The following is a 19,093-nucleotide window of genomic DNA, read 5'->3' on the forward strand; positions in this document are numbered from 1 at the left end:
GCACACACATCAGAAGACCAGTTGCTCATATCTTTACAGAACCCTGAGAGTCCAGTGAACATGAATAGCACCCGTCCCTGCCAAGGGAATTCCTGCATCAAAAATCAGTGGCTGTTTCCTGCCTGCTGTTTTCATGGGTGGGAATCCCAACCCTGACAGTGACTGGCCAGCTGGGGACTGAGACGCCTAAGGCAGCTTTCAGCAAACGTTCAGAGGTTTCAGGGGGGGGCAGATGTCTTTCAGCAGCTGCGCCTGAAGTTCGGAGAGCTCCGTCCCTCAGCATGGTCACTAACTCCCCAGTGGCAGGATGGGCCCCTGTACTGTGTTGTTAACTTTCTGGGATCCTAAAAACTAAACTAAAACACCCTCTTTCTCACTTTACCTGGAAGTATCTCTTCCACTGCACCATGAAAAGTGCTGGGCACTGAAAGAGAGCCCTGGCCCTGGCTGGTGAGCTTGGTTGGTTAAGAGCATCGTCCTGAAACAACAAGGTTGTGGGTTCGATTTTCGATCAGGGCACACATGGGAAGCAACCAAAAAATGCATGACTAAGTGGGACAACAAGGGAATGCTTCCCTTCCTCCTCCCCTCTCTCTCCCATTCTCTCTTTTATCTCTGAAATTCAATAAAATTAAGCCCTGGCTGGATACTTGTTTGGTTGGATTGTCGTCTTGGACCATGGAGGTTACTGTACTGGTCTGATTCCCCAGTCAGGGCACATACAGGAGCAGCTCAATGTTCCCGTCTCTCTCTCCCTGCCCCTCTAAAGAAAGAAATGAAGAAAAGGAGGGAGGGAGGGAGGGAAAAAAAGAAAGGAAGGAAGGAAGGAAGGGAGGGGGGGAGGGAAGGAGGGGAGAGGAGGGGAGGAGAGAGGGGAGGGGAGGGAAGGGAAGGAAAGAAGGCAGGAAGGAAGGAAAGAAAGAAAAGAAAGAGAAAGAGAAAGAGAGAAAGAAAGAAAGAAAGAAAGAAAGAAAGAAAGAAAGAAAGAAAGAAAGAAAGAAAGAAAGAAAGAAAGAAAGAAAGAAAGAAAGAAAGAAAGAAAAGAAAAGAAAAGAGGAAAGAAAGCAAGCAAGCCCTAGCAGCCCTCTTATCCAAGAATCTGCATTTCAGTATTTCCTCCCTTCAGTAGGTCTAGAAAAGCATTGTGGGTTTGGAATCAGTCTTCCATGGTCTAGTGCTTTCCAGTCTTCTTGACATCATAAACAATGGAAATGTGTATTTTCATAATTCCCTGGGTGAGATACAGATTCACCCACAAGAAGCTCAGAACTTAAGACTGAGATGCCACAGAATGGAACTTGTTCCTGGCAGGCCCGCATGTGTAAAACTGAGTAATAATATGCAGGGGTCCCCAAACTTTTTACACAGAGGGCCAGTTCACTGTCCCTCAGACTGTTGGAGGGCCGCCACATGCAGTGCTCCTCTCACTGACCACCAATGAAAGAGGTGCCCCTTCCGGAAGTGCGGGGGGGGGGGGCGGATAAATGGCCTCAGGGGGCCTCATGCGGCCCGCGGGCCGTAGTTTGGGGATACCTGAAGAGAGAGCAGTGGGATGCAGTGAGAAATTCATTCATTTATTTGGAAGAGTGGTAATTAAAATATATTTGAGTGAACTTATTTTAAAAGTTACTGAACTCCTAGACTCATTATGCCATTTTCAACTGTAACAATAAGATTTTTGTTCCGGACATTGAAAACAATTCCCTGGGGAAAATGGAGATGAACGGGGATCATCAGGGGCACTGGGGTGTCTCCAGGACCGAGAGGCTCAAAAGCTCTGCAACTTGTAGTCAGTTCTTGTTGTCTGTTGGTGGCTGTGCTCTGGTCAAATGAGATTTGGAGAGATTTACTTACTCCAGGGCCAGTGTGCAGTGGCTCGCTGTTAATGAGCATTACATCAGAAGGAGATAAAATATGCAGCATTTCTGAACTTTACTTGACCAGAAAATCTCTTTGTTCCCTTGTAAGCATCCCAGGAGATGAGCACTATGTAGACCCCGCTTTAGACAACACCCTGTGGTGGATTTATCAGAAGATGAAATTTATTTCTCTGTAACTGAACTTAACCAATAAACTTTCTTTCCACGATGGCAAAAATGGACCCAAAGTGGTGCAGTCTCACCTGATTATAATCATGGCCAATTTCTGAGTTACGCTATGACTGTTTAAGACCCTGTCCAGCTCCTCTCTCCTCCCTGAAGCCAGCATCCAAAATGCGATCCTGTCTCCTCAATTTACCTATGTGTTCTCTAATCTGGCATCTCCCCTCTAAAATTCACTGTCTTTTTTCATCTCTACCATGGCCTGCAGCTTTTGTGGGATTTGGTACATACAGGGATAGACAGACAACCCAGTCAGGGGTGTGGGGAGAGTATCAGGAAAAAAAAAAGAGCACTAATTTCAGCAACCTTTAAAGCCAGTTCCTGTTCTTCCCAGAACAGGTAGTCAAAACTGACTTTCTTTTTGGGAAACGACATCACAAAGATCACAGTGAACTCAGCACCCATTTTCCGAAGGTATCACCTGCTTCTCTGTTTGTTGCCCATTTTTAAGTCCTTGAACTTATTTCTGTTTCAACCTGCATCCCTCCCTCTGTTTTTTGAATGCTTACAGTGTGCTAGGTGCTGGGTGCAAGGGTGAAAACATAGAACCCTTGAAAAGATGGGCTTATGGTCTAAGAGAGAGGGAGACTTACTAAGGAGAGCATGATGCAGTAAACGTGACAGTAGAATCAGGGAAGTCTTCACAGAGGAGGCGGTCCTCGAACTGAGACTCGGAAAATAAATAGAATTTCGTGAGTTGGATAAAAGTGTGAAGATTGTGGGTTGATGCAGATTTTCTAAGCAGGACATAACTACATGTGCAAAGGTGCAGCCACTTAAGGGAGCCTAGTGTAGTCAGGGAGTAGCAATTTGATCAGGAAACTCAAACTTAGGATAGATAATAAAGCTCCATGTATTGTTCACTTTCTGTCAGGTGCTAGGTCAAATATGTTACATATATTGTCTGATTTAATCTTCAGAGCAAATCTGAGGAGAGGCTTTATTATCCGCATTGTATAAAGGGGACCAAGGGGAGGCAGCTTCCCTGACCTGAGCAAGGCCCGCTGTCAGGCAGCGGGGGAGCCGGGATGGCCTCGCATTGCATTGCCGGGTGCTGAACAGTGTTGCTCTCTACCATGTTCCCACACAGGACACGAGGGAGCCTCCAGCTTCCCAGGGCCCAGCAGTGGGAGGTGAGCTCTGGAGGCAGTGCTGCAGCTGGGTGGGGGTGGGGAGCTCTTGCCCAGCTCCCTCCTCAGCTCCCCCCTCAGCTCCCTCCTCACTTCCTGGCAGACCCAGTCCCATTTCCAATTCCCCCCCCTCCCTGCTCACCTTCCCAACCCAGCCTGGCCCTGGCACTTGCTTCCTCCTTGCAGGCTCCTGGCACAGGGAGACAGCTTGCTGGAATTTGGGTGTGGCAGAGAGCCTGCTACCAAGACAAATACAGTCATAGGAATCTCAGCTTGTTCCTCCAAAGAGTCCTCAAAAGGACTGCCTTGTTGTCACTTCTGTGGTTTGGAAGATTTTTCAGCGGCGCTGGGTGTCATTCTGCCTATTAGGATTGAATCAGTTGGGACGCAGGTCTGCACAAGCTTCACTCTGCCGCCCTCCTCCTCACAGACCTCTGTCTCAGTCCCTCCTCCTCACAGACCTCTGTCTCTGTCCCTCCTCCTCACAGACCTCTGTCTCTGTCCCTCCTCCTCACAGACCTCTGTCTCTGTCCCTCCTCCTCACAGACCTCTGTCTCTGTCCCTCCTCACAGACCTCTGTCTCAGTCCCTCCTCACAGACCTCTGTCTCTGTCGCTCCTCCTCACAGACCTCTGTCTCTGTCCCCCCTCCTCACAGACCTCCGTCTCTGTCCCTCCTCCTCACAGACCTCTGTCTCTGTCCCTCCTCCTCACAGACCTCTGTCTCTGTCCCCCCTCCTCACAGACCTCCGTCTCTGTCCCTCCTCCTCACAGACCTCTGTCTCTGTCCCTCCTCCTCACAGACCTCTGTCTCTGTCCCTCCTCACAGACCTCTGTCTCTGTCACTCCTCCTCACAGACCTCTGTCTCTGTCCCTCCTCCTCACAGACCTCTGTCTCTGTCCCTCCTCCTCACAGACCTCTGTCTCTGTCCCCCCTCCTCACAGACCTCTGTCTCTGTCCCCCCTCCTCACAGACCTCTGTCTCTGTCCCTCCTCCTCACAGACCTCTGTCTCTGTCCCTCCTCCTCACAGACCTCTGTCTCTGTCCCCCCTCCTCACAGACCTCTGTCTCTGTCCCTCCTCCTCACAGTCCTCTGTCTCTGTCCCTCCTCCTCACAGACATCTGTCTCAGTCCCTCCTCCTCACAGACCTCTGTCTCTGTCCCGCCTCCTCGCAGACCTCTGCCTCTGTCGGGTTGAAGATGGTGCGGAGAGAACTGCAGGGCTCCTGGCTGAACTCGTGAGCGCTTGCTCTGTCAAGCCCAAGTACCCAAATCACACACAGGATGAAGACAGTTTGTCTTCTGCCCTTGGTTGGGTCAGAAAACAGCACAATGTAAACTTTTCAGAACTAACAAATTGCTTGCCTAGATCTCCACCTCTAATCACTGATGTTTATGGGTGATGCATGTTTGTAGGTTCTAGAAAGCTTATCTTTCCAGAGTTGCTGGAGAATGCATTTTAGAAACAGTTGCTAGTCATTTGGAAAAGGAAAATTTCTTAAAGAAACACATATTTGAAAACACAGCCCTTGTGTAGAAATTCTTGCTTTCTTGATGAAACTGTAAAGCAATTTTCTTTTGAGGTGATGGCCAGGATTCAGGGGGCCTCCTGGTAGTGTTGGCAATCGCTTCATCATCTTATGGGGTTAACCTCTGTTTCTTGGGCTGAGGTCTCCCTACTTGGTGACATAGCCCACTTTTCTGTGGAGATAAAGAGCTTGTGCCTGCTTAAATGTCCTTGGGTCACAGATTTCCTATTGGTGACATTGGACAAGTTACTAAGAGTCCTGCTGTGTCTTTCTGCTGCCACCCAAACCTTACCCATATCAAAGAGAGGCTATGGGGATCTAGAATGACAAATCCACCAAGATCTCTAGTCACCTCATCTATCCCAAATTAATAACATCTCTGCCACCACCACTAACCCCACCACCACACCTACGGGGTTTGCAGGAATCTTTTTGTTCCACCTTGGTTTCTTCAGGTCATCATTAAAATGGTCTTTTCATTGCTGTAGTTTCTCTAGTCTAGGGAATAGCTGTCCGTTTGATCTAAAGCAGGGGTCCCCAAACTACAGCCTGCGGGCCGCATGCGGCCCCCCGAGGCCATTTATCTGGCCCCCTCTGCACTTCTGGAAGGGGCACCTCTTTCATTGGTGGTCAGTGAGAGGAGCATAGTTCCCATTGAAATACCGGTCAATTTGTTGATTTAAATTTACTTGTTCTTTATTTTAAATATTGTATTTGTTCCCGTTTTGTTTTTTTACTTTAAAATAAGATATGTGCAGTGTACATAGGGATTTGTTCATAGTTTTTTTTTTATAGTCCGGCCCTCCAACGGTCTGAGGGACAGTGAACTGGCCCCCTGTGTAAAAAGTTTGGGGACCGCTGATCTAAAGGATGCTTATGAAGAGCGTTGACATCTCAGAAGTGATTACTAAAGTCCCACCGAGAATACAGATCTTGTCGCATCCCTCTGTTTGCTTTTGTTTATTATCTTAAAATGCAGCTTTTGAAGAACATCATAAACATGACTTCTCACCTTCTCTTTGGTGTGTTCCAGGGTACCAGATTCTGTCTTCTCAAACTTTGAACAAACAGCAATGAAAAAACCCAGTCTTGTTTTAATAGACTGTGCTTGGACTTTCATCCTGTTCTTGACCGAATAATCTACAATAACTTTTATTTATTATTGTTATTTTTAAATTTTTTCTTCTTTTCCAAATGAGAGGAGGGAAGATAGAAAAACATACTCCCACATGCACCCCAACCAGGATCCACCTGGCAGTCCCCATCTGGGGCCTATGCTCTGACCATCTGGGGCCGTGCTCGCAACTGAGCCATTTCTAGTGCCTGGGGTAGAGGCTCCATGGAGCCATCCTCAGTGCCTGGGGCTGATGCACTTGAACCAACCAAGCCATGGTTGTGGGAGGGGAAGAGAGACAGAGAGAGAGAAGGGGGAAAGGGAGAGATGGAGAAGCAGATGATTGCCTCTCCTGTGTGCCCTGACCGGAAATCAAATCCGGGACATTCACACTCTGGGCTGACACTCTGCCACTGAGCCAGCTGGCCAGGGCCTACCTACTATAACTCTTAGTGACTTAATGAGAGAGTGGATATAAAGTGCTTGGTCTGCTACTTGGCCATATTAAGCCCTCAGTTATATAAATGGTTGATCCTTGAATAACATGGGTTTGAACTGAATGGGTTCATTTATATACAGATTTAAAGAAAGAAATACCTGTACTGTTTTTGATCTGTGTTTGGGAAACCACGGATATGGAGGGCCCACTGTGTGCATTGTTCTATGCCATTTTTCTATAGGGAATTGGAACATTTCTTGGATTTTGGTATCTGCAGGGAATCGGATCCTGGAACCAATCTCCCATGGATACCAAGAGACAGCTAAGTTTTGGGGAAGTCCAAAGTTTTATGCAGATTTTCGACTACATGAGGGTGGGTACCCCTAAGCTCTGCATTGGTTCTCCAGAATCTCCTGTGCCCACCTCTTCTTTTTGAGGGGGCTTGTTTTGGCCAGAAGGGGGCAGTGTTGCATGTGTGGTCTCCCCAGAATGTGGCAGCCCCAGGAGACCAAAGCTTTCTATTAAATGACAGCTACTTTTGGAACACTTAATTTGATTCGAATTTAGTATCGAATGCCTAAAATGACCAGGGTGACCAGGCTACAAAAAACAAAGGGAGTTGGCCTTCAGGAGTCTTCACTGTGATGGGCAGTGGGTGTACGGCCAGTGCTGCGTGGGGCTTGGTCGGTATTGTGTGGACAGTACTGTGGAAACCCTGGAGCAGGAAACAGGATGTAAAATTGGAGAGACCCCATGGGGAGGGTCATGGAAGGGGACCTGCAAATGGTCACAGCATTGCCAATCAGAGGATGGGAGACAGTCTTTCAGGAGGAAGGGAGAGCATGGTGGAGAAGAACATGCTATTTGGGGGGACAGCCAGGAGATAGGTTGCTTTGGGCTTACGGGGGATGAACAGAGAAATAAAAATAATACTGGAGCCTGACCAGGTGGTGGTGCAGTGGATAGAGCGTCAAACTGGGATGCGAAGGGCCCAGGTTTGAAACCCCGAGGTTGCCGGCTTGAGCGCGGGCTCATCCTGCTTGAGCATGGGGTTGCTGGCTTGAGCGTGGGATTATAGACATAACCCCGTGGTCGCTGGCTGGAGCCCAAAGGTCACTGGCTTGAAGCCCAAGGTTGCTGGCTTGAGCCCAAGGTCACTGGCTTGAGCAAGGGGTCACTCGCTCTGCTGTAGCCCCCAGGTCAAGGCACATATGAGAAAGCAATCAGTGAACAACTAAGGAGACTAAGGAGCCACAACAAAGAATTGATGCTTCTCATCTCTCTTCCTTCCTGCCTGTCTGTCCCTATCTGTCCCTCTCTCTGTCTGTCTCTGTCACACACACAAAAATAATAATAAGAAGAAGAAAAGGACTGGAGATACAGGCCAGGCCTAATCACAAAGGTTAAGGGTTTTCAAAGATCTCATAATAATGCTACAGTTGGTGAACATTTACTATTTCTTTGTCCATTTGGGCTGCCATAACAAAAATACAATTGGATGGCTTATAAACAAATTATTTTTTCACAGTGCTAGACGCTCAAAGTCCAAGATTCAGGTTCTAGCACAGCCAAGTAAGGATTTTCTCCTGGGTCTCAGAGAAAATCCTTATTTTTTGTGGTAGAAGGGGCAAGGGAGCGCTGTGAAATCTCCTATAAGGACATTAATCTCGCTTCTGAGGGTTCTGCCCTCAAGACCTAGTCACCTCTTAGGCCCCACCTCCAAATACTCTCACATTGGATATTGGGATTTAAACATTTTAAATTTGGAGAGAGACATTCAGGCACCTGCACAGGATATGGTTCTGAGCACTTTACATGTAAAACTCATTGAATTCTCGAAGCGCCCCTATACAATGGCACCCTAATTTCCCGCTGCACACCTGAGGACAGTGAATACTGGGTTCCCTGGGAAGCAGACTGGCTGAGTAATATGCAGGAGGTTTTATTGAGTGCTCCTGAGATCACACCGAGGAGGGGAAGGGACGGACAGGGAAGAGCAGGACTGGGTAGAGGGAGAAGGTGGGCTGCAGTGCAGTCTCGCCAGAGGCCACCCCCTCTCCCAGCTCTGCTCTGAGGCTGGGAGCGCCCTCAGCAATGTTCAAGATGGGAGGAATGCCTGGTTTTCATACATATCTTTGTCTAGCCAGTCATTGGATGTGGGCACCCGGGGAAGGAGGTGTGATGGCAGTGAGGCGGCTCTCTTAAATCGGGCAGTTTCTGGAGAGAGACTCAGCTGAGGACTGTCAGCGCTCCAAGAAGCTGGGGCAACAACGCCTTTATTCCCTAAGGGGGTCGGGCAGCTGCAGCAGATATCCCATGATCATGATCTTAAGAACCATAGTAACCATTTTTAGGTTGTTATCATTTCCCCCTAACTTAATAGACATATAATTGGCATCTAACCTTGTATAAGTTTAAGGTGTATAATGTGTTGATTTGATACATTTATATGTTGTGAAATGATTACCACTGCATTAGCTAACACCTCCATCCTGTCACATATTGACCATTTCTTTTTGGGGTGAGAACATTTATGCTTTACTCTCTCAGAAATATTCAAGTAGGTCAGGCTGTGTGTCTGCACCGAAGGTCTCCTCGGGTCACCCGGAACAGCCCTTGTAGCTGGAACAGTGAGCAGAATGAGTACCTCCCAGGACCAGAATGGCTCCAGCAATAGAGAACCCCTTTTGAAGTGCTGTGATGCACAGAGGGACTTGGAGCTTGCTATTGGTGGAGTTCTCTGGGCTGAACAACAAATTAAAGATAACCTGCGAGAGATTAAAGCTCAGATTCACAGCTGCATAAGTCGTCACTTGGAATGCCTTCGAAGCCGTGAGGTGTGGCTGTGTGAACAGGCAGATCTCCTCTATCAGCTTAAAGAGGAGGCGCTCCAGCAGCAGGCCCAACAGCTCTCCTGGCAACTAGGCCAGTTCAATTGTCTTATTCATCAGCTGGAGTGCACCCAGAACAAAGATCTAGCCAATCAAGTCTCCGTGTGCCTGGAGAGACTGGGCAGTTTGACCCTCAAACCAGATGATCCGACTGTCCTGCTCTTTGAAGCAGACACAACTTCTCTGCGGCAGGCCATCACCACGTTTGGATCCCTCAAGACAATTCAAATTGCTGAGCACTTGATGGCTCATGCCAGTTCATCAAATACTGGACCCTTCATGGAGAAAAGATGCAACATCCCATTGCCAGAGCAGAAGTCAGCATCCAGCACCACAGCTGTCCCTCTCAGTGAATGGCTTCTTGGAAGTAAACCTACCAGTGGTTCTCAGGCTCCTCATATGCCCAGCACCCATCTCTAGGATTGGCTTATGCAAAAGCAGACCTTGGAGAACAGTCAGACTTCTGCCAGAGTCTGCAGTTTCTTCAGTAATGCCTGGGGCAACCTAAAGGGCCTGGAAAACTGGCTCCATAAGAGTCAGCAGCAGGCTGAAAAACCAAGTTACCCAAAGGCTAATGGCTATTCTACCACCAGCTCTTTCTTCACTGGTGCTGAAAAGGTTGAAGATCTAGAGCTTCTTTTTTTTTTTTTTATATATATATATTTTTAACGTTATTATTATTATTATTTTTTTATAATAATTTTATTTTTTTAATGGGGTGACATCAATAAATCAGGATACATATATTCAAAGATAACAAGTCCAGGTTATCTTGTCGTTCAATTATGTTGCATACCCACCACCCAAAGTCAGATTGTCCTCTGTCACCTTCTATCTTGTTTTCTTTGTGCCCCTCCCCACCCCCTTTCCCTCTCCCATTCCCCCCTCCCCCCCGTAACCACCACACTCTTATCAATGTCTCTTAGTTTCACTATTATGTCCCACCTACGTATGGAATAATACAGTTCCTGGTTTTTTCTGATTTACTTATTTCGCTTCGTATCATGTTATCAAGATCCCACCATTTTGCTGTAAATGTTCCGATGTCATCATTTCTTATGGCTGAGTAGTATTCCATAGTGTATATGTGCCACATCTTCTTTATCCAGTCATCTATTGATGGGCTTTTTGGTTGTTTCCATGTCCTGGCCACTGTGAACAATGCTGCAATAAACATGGGGCTGCATGTGTCTTTACGTATCAATGTTTCTGAGTTTTTGGGATATATACCCAGTAGAGGGATTGCTGGGTCATAAGGTAGTTCTATTTTCAGTTTTTTGAGGAACCACCATACTTTCTTCCATAATGGTTGTACTACTTTACATTCCCACCAACAGTGGATGAGGGTTCCTTTTTCTCCACAGCCTCTCCAACATTTGCTATTACCTGTCTTGCTAATAACAGCTAATCTAACAGGTGTGAGGTGGTATCTCATTGCAGTTTTGATTTGCATTTCTCTAATAGCTAAAGAAGATGAGCATCTTTTCATATATCTGTTGGCCATTTGTATTTCTTCCTGGGAGAAGTGTCTATTCATATCCTCTTCCCATTTTTTTATTGGATTGTTTGTTTGTTTGTTGTTGAGTTTTAAGAGTTCTTTGTATATTTTGGATATTAGGCCCTTATCTGAGCTGTTGTTTGAAAATATCATTTCCCATTTAGTTGGCTTTCTGTTTATTTTGTTATCAGTTTCTCTTGCTGAGCAAAAACTTCTTAGTCTGATGTAGTCCCATTCATTAATTTTTGCCTTCACTTCTCTTGCCTGTGGAGTCAAATTCATAAAATGCTCTTTAAAACCCAGGTCCATGAGTTGAGTACCTATGTCTTCTTCTATGTACTTAATTGTTTCAGGTCTTATGTTTAGATCTTTGATCCATTTTGAGTTAATTTGTGTACAGGGGGAGAGACTGTAGTCCAGTTTCATTCTTTTGCATGTGGATTTCCAGTTTTACCAGAACCATTTATTGAAGAGGCTTTCTTTTCTCCATTGTGTGTTGTTGGCCCCTTTATCAAAAATTATTTGACTATATATATGTGGTTTTTTTTCTGGACTTTCTATTCTGTTCCATTGGTCTGATTGTCTATTTTTCTGCCAATACCATGCTGTTTTGATTGTCGTGGCCCTATAATATAGTTTGAAGTCAGGTATTGTAATGCCCCCAGCTTCATTCTTTTTCTTTAGGATTGCTTTGGCTATTCGGGGTTTTTTATAGTTCCATATAAATCTGATGATTTTTTGCTCTATTTCTTTAAAAAACGTCATTGGAAGTTTGATGGGAATTGCATTAAATTTGTATATTGCTTTGGGTAATATAGCCATCTTGATTATATTTATTCTTCCTAGCCAAGAACAAGAACAAGGTATATTCTTCCATCTCATTATATCTTTTTCGATTTCCCTTAACAATGGTTTATAGTTTTCATTATATAAGTCCTTTACATTCTTTGTTATGTTTATTCCTAAGTATTTTATTTTTTTTGTTGCAATCGTGAAGGGGATTATTCTTTTGAGTTCCTTCTCAGTTGTTTCATTGTTGGCATATAGAAAGGCTATTGACTTCTGTATGTTAATTTTGTATCCTGCGACCTTACTGTATTGGCTTATTGTTTCTAGTAGTCTTTTTGTGGATTCTTTGGGGTTTTCGATGTATAGGATCATATCATCTGCAAAAAGTGATACCTTTACTTCTTCTTTTCCGATATGGATGCCTTTTATTTCTTTGTCTTGTCTGATTGCTCTGGCTAGAACCTCTAGTACCACATTAAATAAGAGTGGAGAGAGTGGACAACCCTGTCTTGTTCCTGATTTAAGGGAGAAAGTCTTCAGTTTAGTGCCATTTAATATGATGTTAGCTGATGGTTTATCATATATGGCCTTTATCATGTTGAGATATTTTCCTTCTATACCCATTTTGTTGAGAGTCTTAAACATAAAATTGTGTTGTATTTTATCGAAAGCCTTTTCTGCGTCTATTGATAAGATCATGTGGTTTTTGTTCTTTGTTTTGTTGATATGGTGTATTACGTTAACCGTTTTACATATGTTGAACCATCCTTGAGATTCTGGGATGAATCCCACTTGATCGTGATGTATTATTTTTTTAATATGTTGTTGTATTCGATTTGCTAGTATTTTGTTTAGTATTTTAGCATCTGTATTCATTAGAGATATTGGTCTGTAGTTTTCTTTTTTTGTGCCATCCTTGCCTGGTTTTGGTATGAGGGTTATGTTGGCCTCATAAAATGTGTTTGGAAGTATTGCTTCTTCTTCAATTTTTTGGAAGACTTTGAGTAGAATAGGAACCAAGTCTTCTTTGAATGTTTGATAAAATTCGCTTGTATAGCCGTCAGGGCCTGGACTTCTATTTTTGGGGAGGTTTTTAATGGTTTTTTCTATTTCTTCTTTACTGATAGGTCTGTTTAAGCTTTCTGCTTCTTCTTGACTCAGTCTAGGAAGGTTGTATTGTTCTAGGAATTTATCCATTTCTTCTAGGTTGTTGAATTTAGTGGCATAAAGTTTTTCATAGTATTCTACAATAATTCTTTGTATATCTACGGTGTCCGTGGTGATTTCTCCTCATTCATTTTGGATTTTGTTTATATGAGTTCTTTCTCTTTTTTCCTTGGTAAGTCTTGCCAAGGGTTTGTCAATTTTGTTGATCTTTTCAAAGAACCAGCTCCTTGTTCTATTAATTTTTTCTATAGTTTTTCTGTTCTCTAATTCATTTATTTCTGCTCTGATTTTTATTATCTCCTTTCTTCGGCTGGTTTTGGGTTGTCTTTGTTCTTCTTTTTCTAGTTCCTTAAGGTGTGAAGTTAAGTGGTTCACTTGGGCTCTCTCTTGTTTGTTCATATATGCCTGAAGTGATATGAACTTCCCTCTTATTACTGCTTTTACTGCATCCCATAGATTCTGATATGTCGTATTGTCATTTTCATTAGTCTGTATATATCTTTTGATCTCTGCACTTATTTCTTCTTTGACCCATTCATTTTTTAAAAGTATGTTGTTTAGTTTCCACATTTTTGTGGGATTTTTTTCCTCTTTTTTGCAGTTGAATTCTAGTTTCAAGGCTTTATGATCAGAAAATATGCTTGGTACAACTTCAATTTTTCTGAATTTGCTGATGTTGTTTTTGTGGCCCAACATATGGTCAATTCTTGAGAATGATCCATGTACACTGGAGAAAAATGTATACTCAGTCACTTTGGGATGAAATGTCCTGTAGATGTCTATCATATCCAGGTGCTGATCTAGAGCTTCTTGATCGAGATGCAATGGATCTTTCTGATTGGCTGGTGACTCCTGAGGAGTCCCCAAAGCTGGAGAATGGGAGTGATGACTGTGAAGCCAGTGAGAAGTGGAAACTCTTGTTCCAAGTGTTCCAGGAGCCCTACAGGGTGAGTGACTGGCTTGTTAGGCCCGATTCCTGCACCAGCTGTCAGGGCCACCAGCCCAGAGGTGTGGAGATTGAAAACCTGGGCAATCTGAAGTGCCTGAATGACCACATGGAGGCCAAGAAATCCTTGTCCACTCCCAGTCTGATTATCGAGGACTGGCTTGTCCAGAACCACCAGGACCCATATAAAGTAGAGGAGGTCTGTAAAGCCAATGAGCCCTGTACCAGCTTTGCAGAGTGTGTATGTGATGACAATTGTGAGAGGGAGGCCCTGTGCAAGTGGCTGCTGGAGAAAGAAGGGAAAGATAAGAATGGTATGCCTGTGGAACCAAAACCTGGATCTGAGATGTGTGCCGACTCTCTAAAACCGTGGCTCTGTCCTTCCAGAAAAGAGGTGACAGAACAAGCTAAGACACCAAAGCCAATGTCTCCCTCTAGAATTGCCGATTCCTTCAAAGTGCTGAGGAACAGTCCCTTGTCAGAGTGGCTCACCACACGCTCATGCAAAGAAGGACATACCATGGAAGTGCCTAGTACCGAGGATAGAGCTGGCAAACAAAAGCTTCCGGGCATGGCGACCATTTCCTGGTGTCCCTTTAACGCAGCTGACTGGGTCTCGCCAGGAAAGAAGACAGGAAACATCAGCCAGTTCTCTGTAGGAGAAGATAAGTGGCTACTTCGAAAGAAGGCCAAGGAAGTACTACTTAATTCACCTCTCCAGGAGGAGCACACGCTTCCCCCTGACTGCTATGGCCTCCCAGCAGTTTGTGATCTCTTTGCCTGTATGCAGCTTAAAGTAGATAGAGAGAAGTGGTTGTATCAAACTCCTCTACAGATGTGAAGGAATGGAGTACTAGAGTCAAGCAACTTTTCTGCAAATCATACTTCATGAGCCGAGTGACTGCAGCTTGCCAAATCATTGTTTTTGGGTGTGACCAGTCAGCTTAGTTCCTTTCCTGCCTAATTCTAAACTAGTGAAGAGAAATAAATGATCAAATTATGAGTTACTGTGTAAAAGAAAAAGGCTGTTTGTTGATGCTGAAATGATTGTTTCTTCTTATAGTGTTAACTCACCCCTACACTAGAAATCTTAGTATTTCTTTCATAACCTTCATGGCTCCTTAGATTGAGTTGTTACTAGTACATTAAAACACTATAGTTTTAACAATTAAATAGTTCTATAACCAAGGTATTGATGTATTATTTAGAATGCTTCCTTGCTATGGGTTTTTTTTCATTAGTGGTAGAAATTTTTTCTTCTATTTAATGCATTGTGTATTTCACACAACTAACCTTGAGAATATAGCTATTTAAAAAAATACAAAAACAAAAACCAATGTATGTATTAACATTGTGGTATTTTTTGACATTAATTACAAAACATTTAGCCCATATGTCAGATTCTACATGATTTTCTTTTGGAAGAAATTTAGCTACTGCAGATTTTGTCATTCCTTCTCTAAATGTTATTAAAGTATCTGGAGCAGGGGTCCCCAAACTACAGCCCGCGGGCCACATGCGGCCCCCTGAGGCCATTTATCTGGCCCCCGCTGCACTTCTGGAAGGGGCACCTCTTTCATAGGTGGTCAGTGGAGGAGCATAGTTCCCATTGAAATACTGGTCAGTTTGTTGATTTAAATTTGTTATTTTAAATACTGTATTTCTTCCCGTTTTGTTTTTTTACTTTAAAATAAGATATGTGCAGTGTGCATAGGGATTTGTTCATTGGTTTTTTTGTAGTCCGGCCCTCCAACGGTCTGAGGGACGGTGAACTGGCCCCCTGTGTAAAAAGTTTGGGGACCCCTGATCTAGAGAGCTCTTTTGGAAGGGCTCTGAAGTGCTTTAAGTAGATATGCAGGGTGGTTCTAACCTCTGAAAATACTCTGAAAATGCAGGCAACAGTGCCTCAGTGCCAATTGATCAAAGAATAAAAAGACATTGGTAGTGTAGTGTCTGAACTAGCATTAGCCCAAAGGTCATTCATTGGTGCATCCTGTGTAAATGGAAATTGAGCCTGAAACTTGGTGCTTTTAACTAGGGATACATTAAACATCCTCTTATTTAATACAAGCAGTGTACTTTTTCCTCTAAAAGAATAATGCAGTTTGTATTTAATGTTTAGTGAACAGGGCCGTTATGAACACTTGTGCCTTGGAGTGTTTATTAAAGCTTTATGAAAACTGATGTTTTCTTAGTATCTGAGAGTCATGTCCATGCTTTAAGAAGTTTCTCTGAGGAGAGAAATAGGATTTACACTGTTTTTAAATTATCTGATATATGTACCTACTTTCCGGGCCTTTAACTATTAAGCCACTCAGCTTGCCTTTGTGTATGGTATTGGAAATACTTTGTGTGTGGTGGTGTCATCTAGAAAGCCCTCTTGGGAACATTTCAGTTTGACTGTGTCATTGCCATGCAGCTTTACTGGAATTCCTGAGTCACTGCTGGAAAAAGCCTATTCTTTTCCTTCCCCCCAGGCACTTTAGAACTTGAATACAGGTGGTGGGTAAAAACTCCAAGCCTTTCCATTATCTTAGGTTGCAGGAAACTAGTTTTTGAGATTTAACACAGTGTATTCCTAAATTTACATTAATCACTATGCTAATGAGTATGTAAAACAGCCTTTTGAATTGATGGATTTTATACCTCATTAAAAGTGTAACAGCCAAAAAAAAAAAAAAAAAAAAAAAAAAGAAATATTCAAGTATATAATGTAGTATTGTTAACTATAATCACCATGCTATATATTATTAGATCCCCAAAACTTTTCATCTTATAACTCAAAGTTTGTAACTTTGACCAATACCTCCCCATGACCCCCCACCCCTGGTAACCATTATTCTACTGTTTCTATGAGTTTAGCTTTTTTAGAATTCTACATATAAATGATACTATACACTACTTGTCTTTCTCTGACTTATTTCACTTAGCATAATGCCCTCAAGGCCCATTTATGTTGTTGCAAACTCAAAGTGCAGAATTGCCCTCCTTCTCATGGCTGAATAATATTACATTATGTGTATGTGTACAAACACACGCACACACACATTTTCTTTACCCATCATCTGTTGACAGACACTAAGGTTGTTTCCATATCTTGGCTACTGTGACTAACACAATGAACGTGAGCATGCAGATAAATCTTTGTGATCCTGTTTTCATTTCTTTCAGATAAGTAGAAAGAAGAGACATTGCTAGATCATGTTATTTCTATTTTTAATTTTTTGAGGAACCTTCATACTGTTTTCCATAGCAGCTGAACCAATTTACATTCCCACCAATAATGTAGAAGGGTTCCCTTTTTCTACATCCTTACCCACACTATCTGTTATAGGTTTTTTTTATTTTAATTTATTGTGTTTACATACATTCTAGTGTTGCCCGAATGCATCGCCCCTCCCTCATATTCCCCTCAACATCTCCCTTACCCCTCCCCCATACTGCCCTCCCCCCTTCCCTTCAGGTTTGTCCCATATTTTCATCCTCTTTCCTTCTGTTCTCTTTTCCTCTGATCCCTTTGTTCTCTCCTCTGTCTCAATTTCATTCCTCAGTTCACATTATTCATTGGATTCCTCAAATGAGTCAGGTCATATGATACCTTTCTTTTTCTGCCTGGCTTATTTCACTTAACATAACAGTTTCCATGTCCATCCATGTTGTCACAAAGGGTAGATTTTCTTCTTTTTCATGGACCCATAGTATTCCATTGTGTATATGTACCACTGCTTTTTAATCCACTCGTCCACTGACAGACACTTGGGCTGTTTCCAGATCTTCACTATTGAGAACAATGCTGCCATAAACATGGGGGTGCATTTGTCCTTTTGAAACAGTGCTATGGTGTTCTTGGGGTATATTCCTAAAAGTGGAATAGCTGGGTAAAAAGGCAGTTTGATTTTTAATTTTTTGAGGAATCTCCATACTGTCTTCCACAATGGCTGCACCAGTCTGCATTCCCACCAGCAGTGCAGGAGGGTTCCCTTTTCTCCACATCCTCGCCAGCACTTATTCTGTGTTGTTTTGTTGATGAGCGCCATTCTGACTGATGTGAGCTGATATCTCATTGTGGTTTTAATTTGTATTTCTCTAGCCTGACCTGTGGTGGCGCAGTGGATAAAGCGTCGACCTGGAAATGCTGAGGTCGCCGGTTCGGAAACACTGGGCTTGCCTGGTCAAGGCACATATGGGGGTTGATGCTTCCAGCTCCTCCCCCCCTTCTCTCTCTTTGTCTCTCCCTCTCCTCTCTAAAATGAATAAATAAATAATTTGTATTTCTCTAATGATTAGTGATGTTGAGCATTTTATCATCTGCTTATTGGCCATCTGTATATTCTCTTTGGAGAAGTGTCTGTTCATTTCTTTTGCCCATTTTTTGAATGGATTGTTTATCTTCCTGGTGTTGAGTTTTACAAGTTCTTTATAAATTTTAGTTATTAACGTCTTATCAGACGTATTGTCCAATATGTTCTCCCATTGTGTAGTTTGTCTTTTTATTCTGTTCTTATTGTCTTTAGCTGTGCAAAAGCTTCTTACTTTGATATAGTCCCATTTGTTTATCCTATCTTTTATTTCCCTTGCCCGTGAAGATAAATCAGAAAATATATTGATGCGAGAGATGTCGGAGAGCTTACTGCCTATGTTCTCTTCTAAAATGCTTATGGTTTCACTGCTTACAATTAAGTCTTTTATCCATTTTGAGTTTATTTTTGTAAATGGTGTAAGTTGTTGGTCTAGTTTCTTTTTTTTTTTTTTTTTTTTTTTTACAGAGACAGAGAGAGAGTCAGAGAGAGGGATAGACAGGGACAGACAGACAGGAACAGAGAGAGATGAGAAGCGTCAATCATTAGTTTTTCGTTGCACGTTGCAACACCTTAGTTGTTCATTGATTGCTTTCTCATATGTGCCTTGACTGTGGGCCTTCAGCAGACTGAGTAACCCCTTGCTCGAGCCAGCGACCTTGGGCTCAAGCTGGTGAGCTTTTGCTCAAACCAGATGAGCCCGCATTCAAGCTGGCGACCTCGGGGTCTTGAACCTGGGTCTTCCGCATCCCAGTCCCATGCTCTATTCACTGCGCCACCGCCTAGTCAGGCTAGTTTCATTTTTTTTCAGGTAGCTGTCCAATATTCCCAACACCATTTGTTGAAAAGGCTGTCTTACTCCATTGTATGCTCTTACTTCCTTTGTCAAATATCAGTTGTCCATAAAGGTGTGGGTTTACTTCTGGGTTCACTGTTCTGTTCCATTGATCTATATGCCTGTTCTTAAGTCAGTATCAAGCTGTTTTGAGTATAATGGCCTTGTAGTATAACTTGATATCAGAAAGTGTGATACCGCCTGACCAGGCGGTGGCGCAGTGGATAAAGCGTCGGACTGGGATGCTGAAGACCCAGGTTCGAGACCCTGAGGTCGCCAGCTTGAGTGCGGGCTCATCTGGTCTGAGCAAAAGCTCACTAGCTAGAGCTCAAGGTTGCTGGCTCAAGCAAGAGGTT

At 43.4% G+C, this 19,093-nt stretch overlaps 2 protein-coding genes across 2 annotated transcripts in view; both read left to right on the forward strand.

Annotated features, from left to right (window-relative positions):
- The window catches only part of CCDC3 (coiled-coil domain containing 3), a 108,864-nt gene that overhangs the window by 80,653 nt on the left and 9,118 nt on the right, over positions 1-19,093 (forward strand). The window lies entirely within an intron of this gene.
- Positions 8,884-14,607, forward strand: LOC136405877 (nuclear receptor coactivator 4-like). The gene is given in 3 exon segments (XM_066385504.1): positions 8,884-9,811; positions 11,554-11,565; positions 13,451-14,607. Coding segments are annotated over 3 exon segments (1,866 nt in total). The 5' UTR covers positions 8,884-8,952; the 3' UTR covers positions 14,446-14,607.

Source organism: Saccopteryx leptura, chromosome 5 (genome assembly GCF_036850995.1).
Source record: "Saccopteryx leptura isolate mSacLep1 chromosome 5, mSacLep1_pri_phased_curated, whole genome shotgun sequence".
In the NCBI taxonomy this organism is placed as follows: domain Eukaryota; kingdom Metazoa; phylum Chordata; class Mammalia; order Chiroptera; family Emballonuridae; genus Saccopteryx; species Saccopteryx leptura.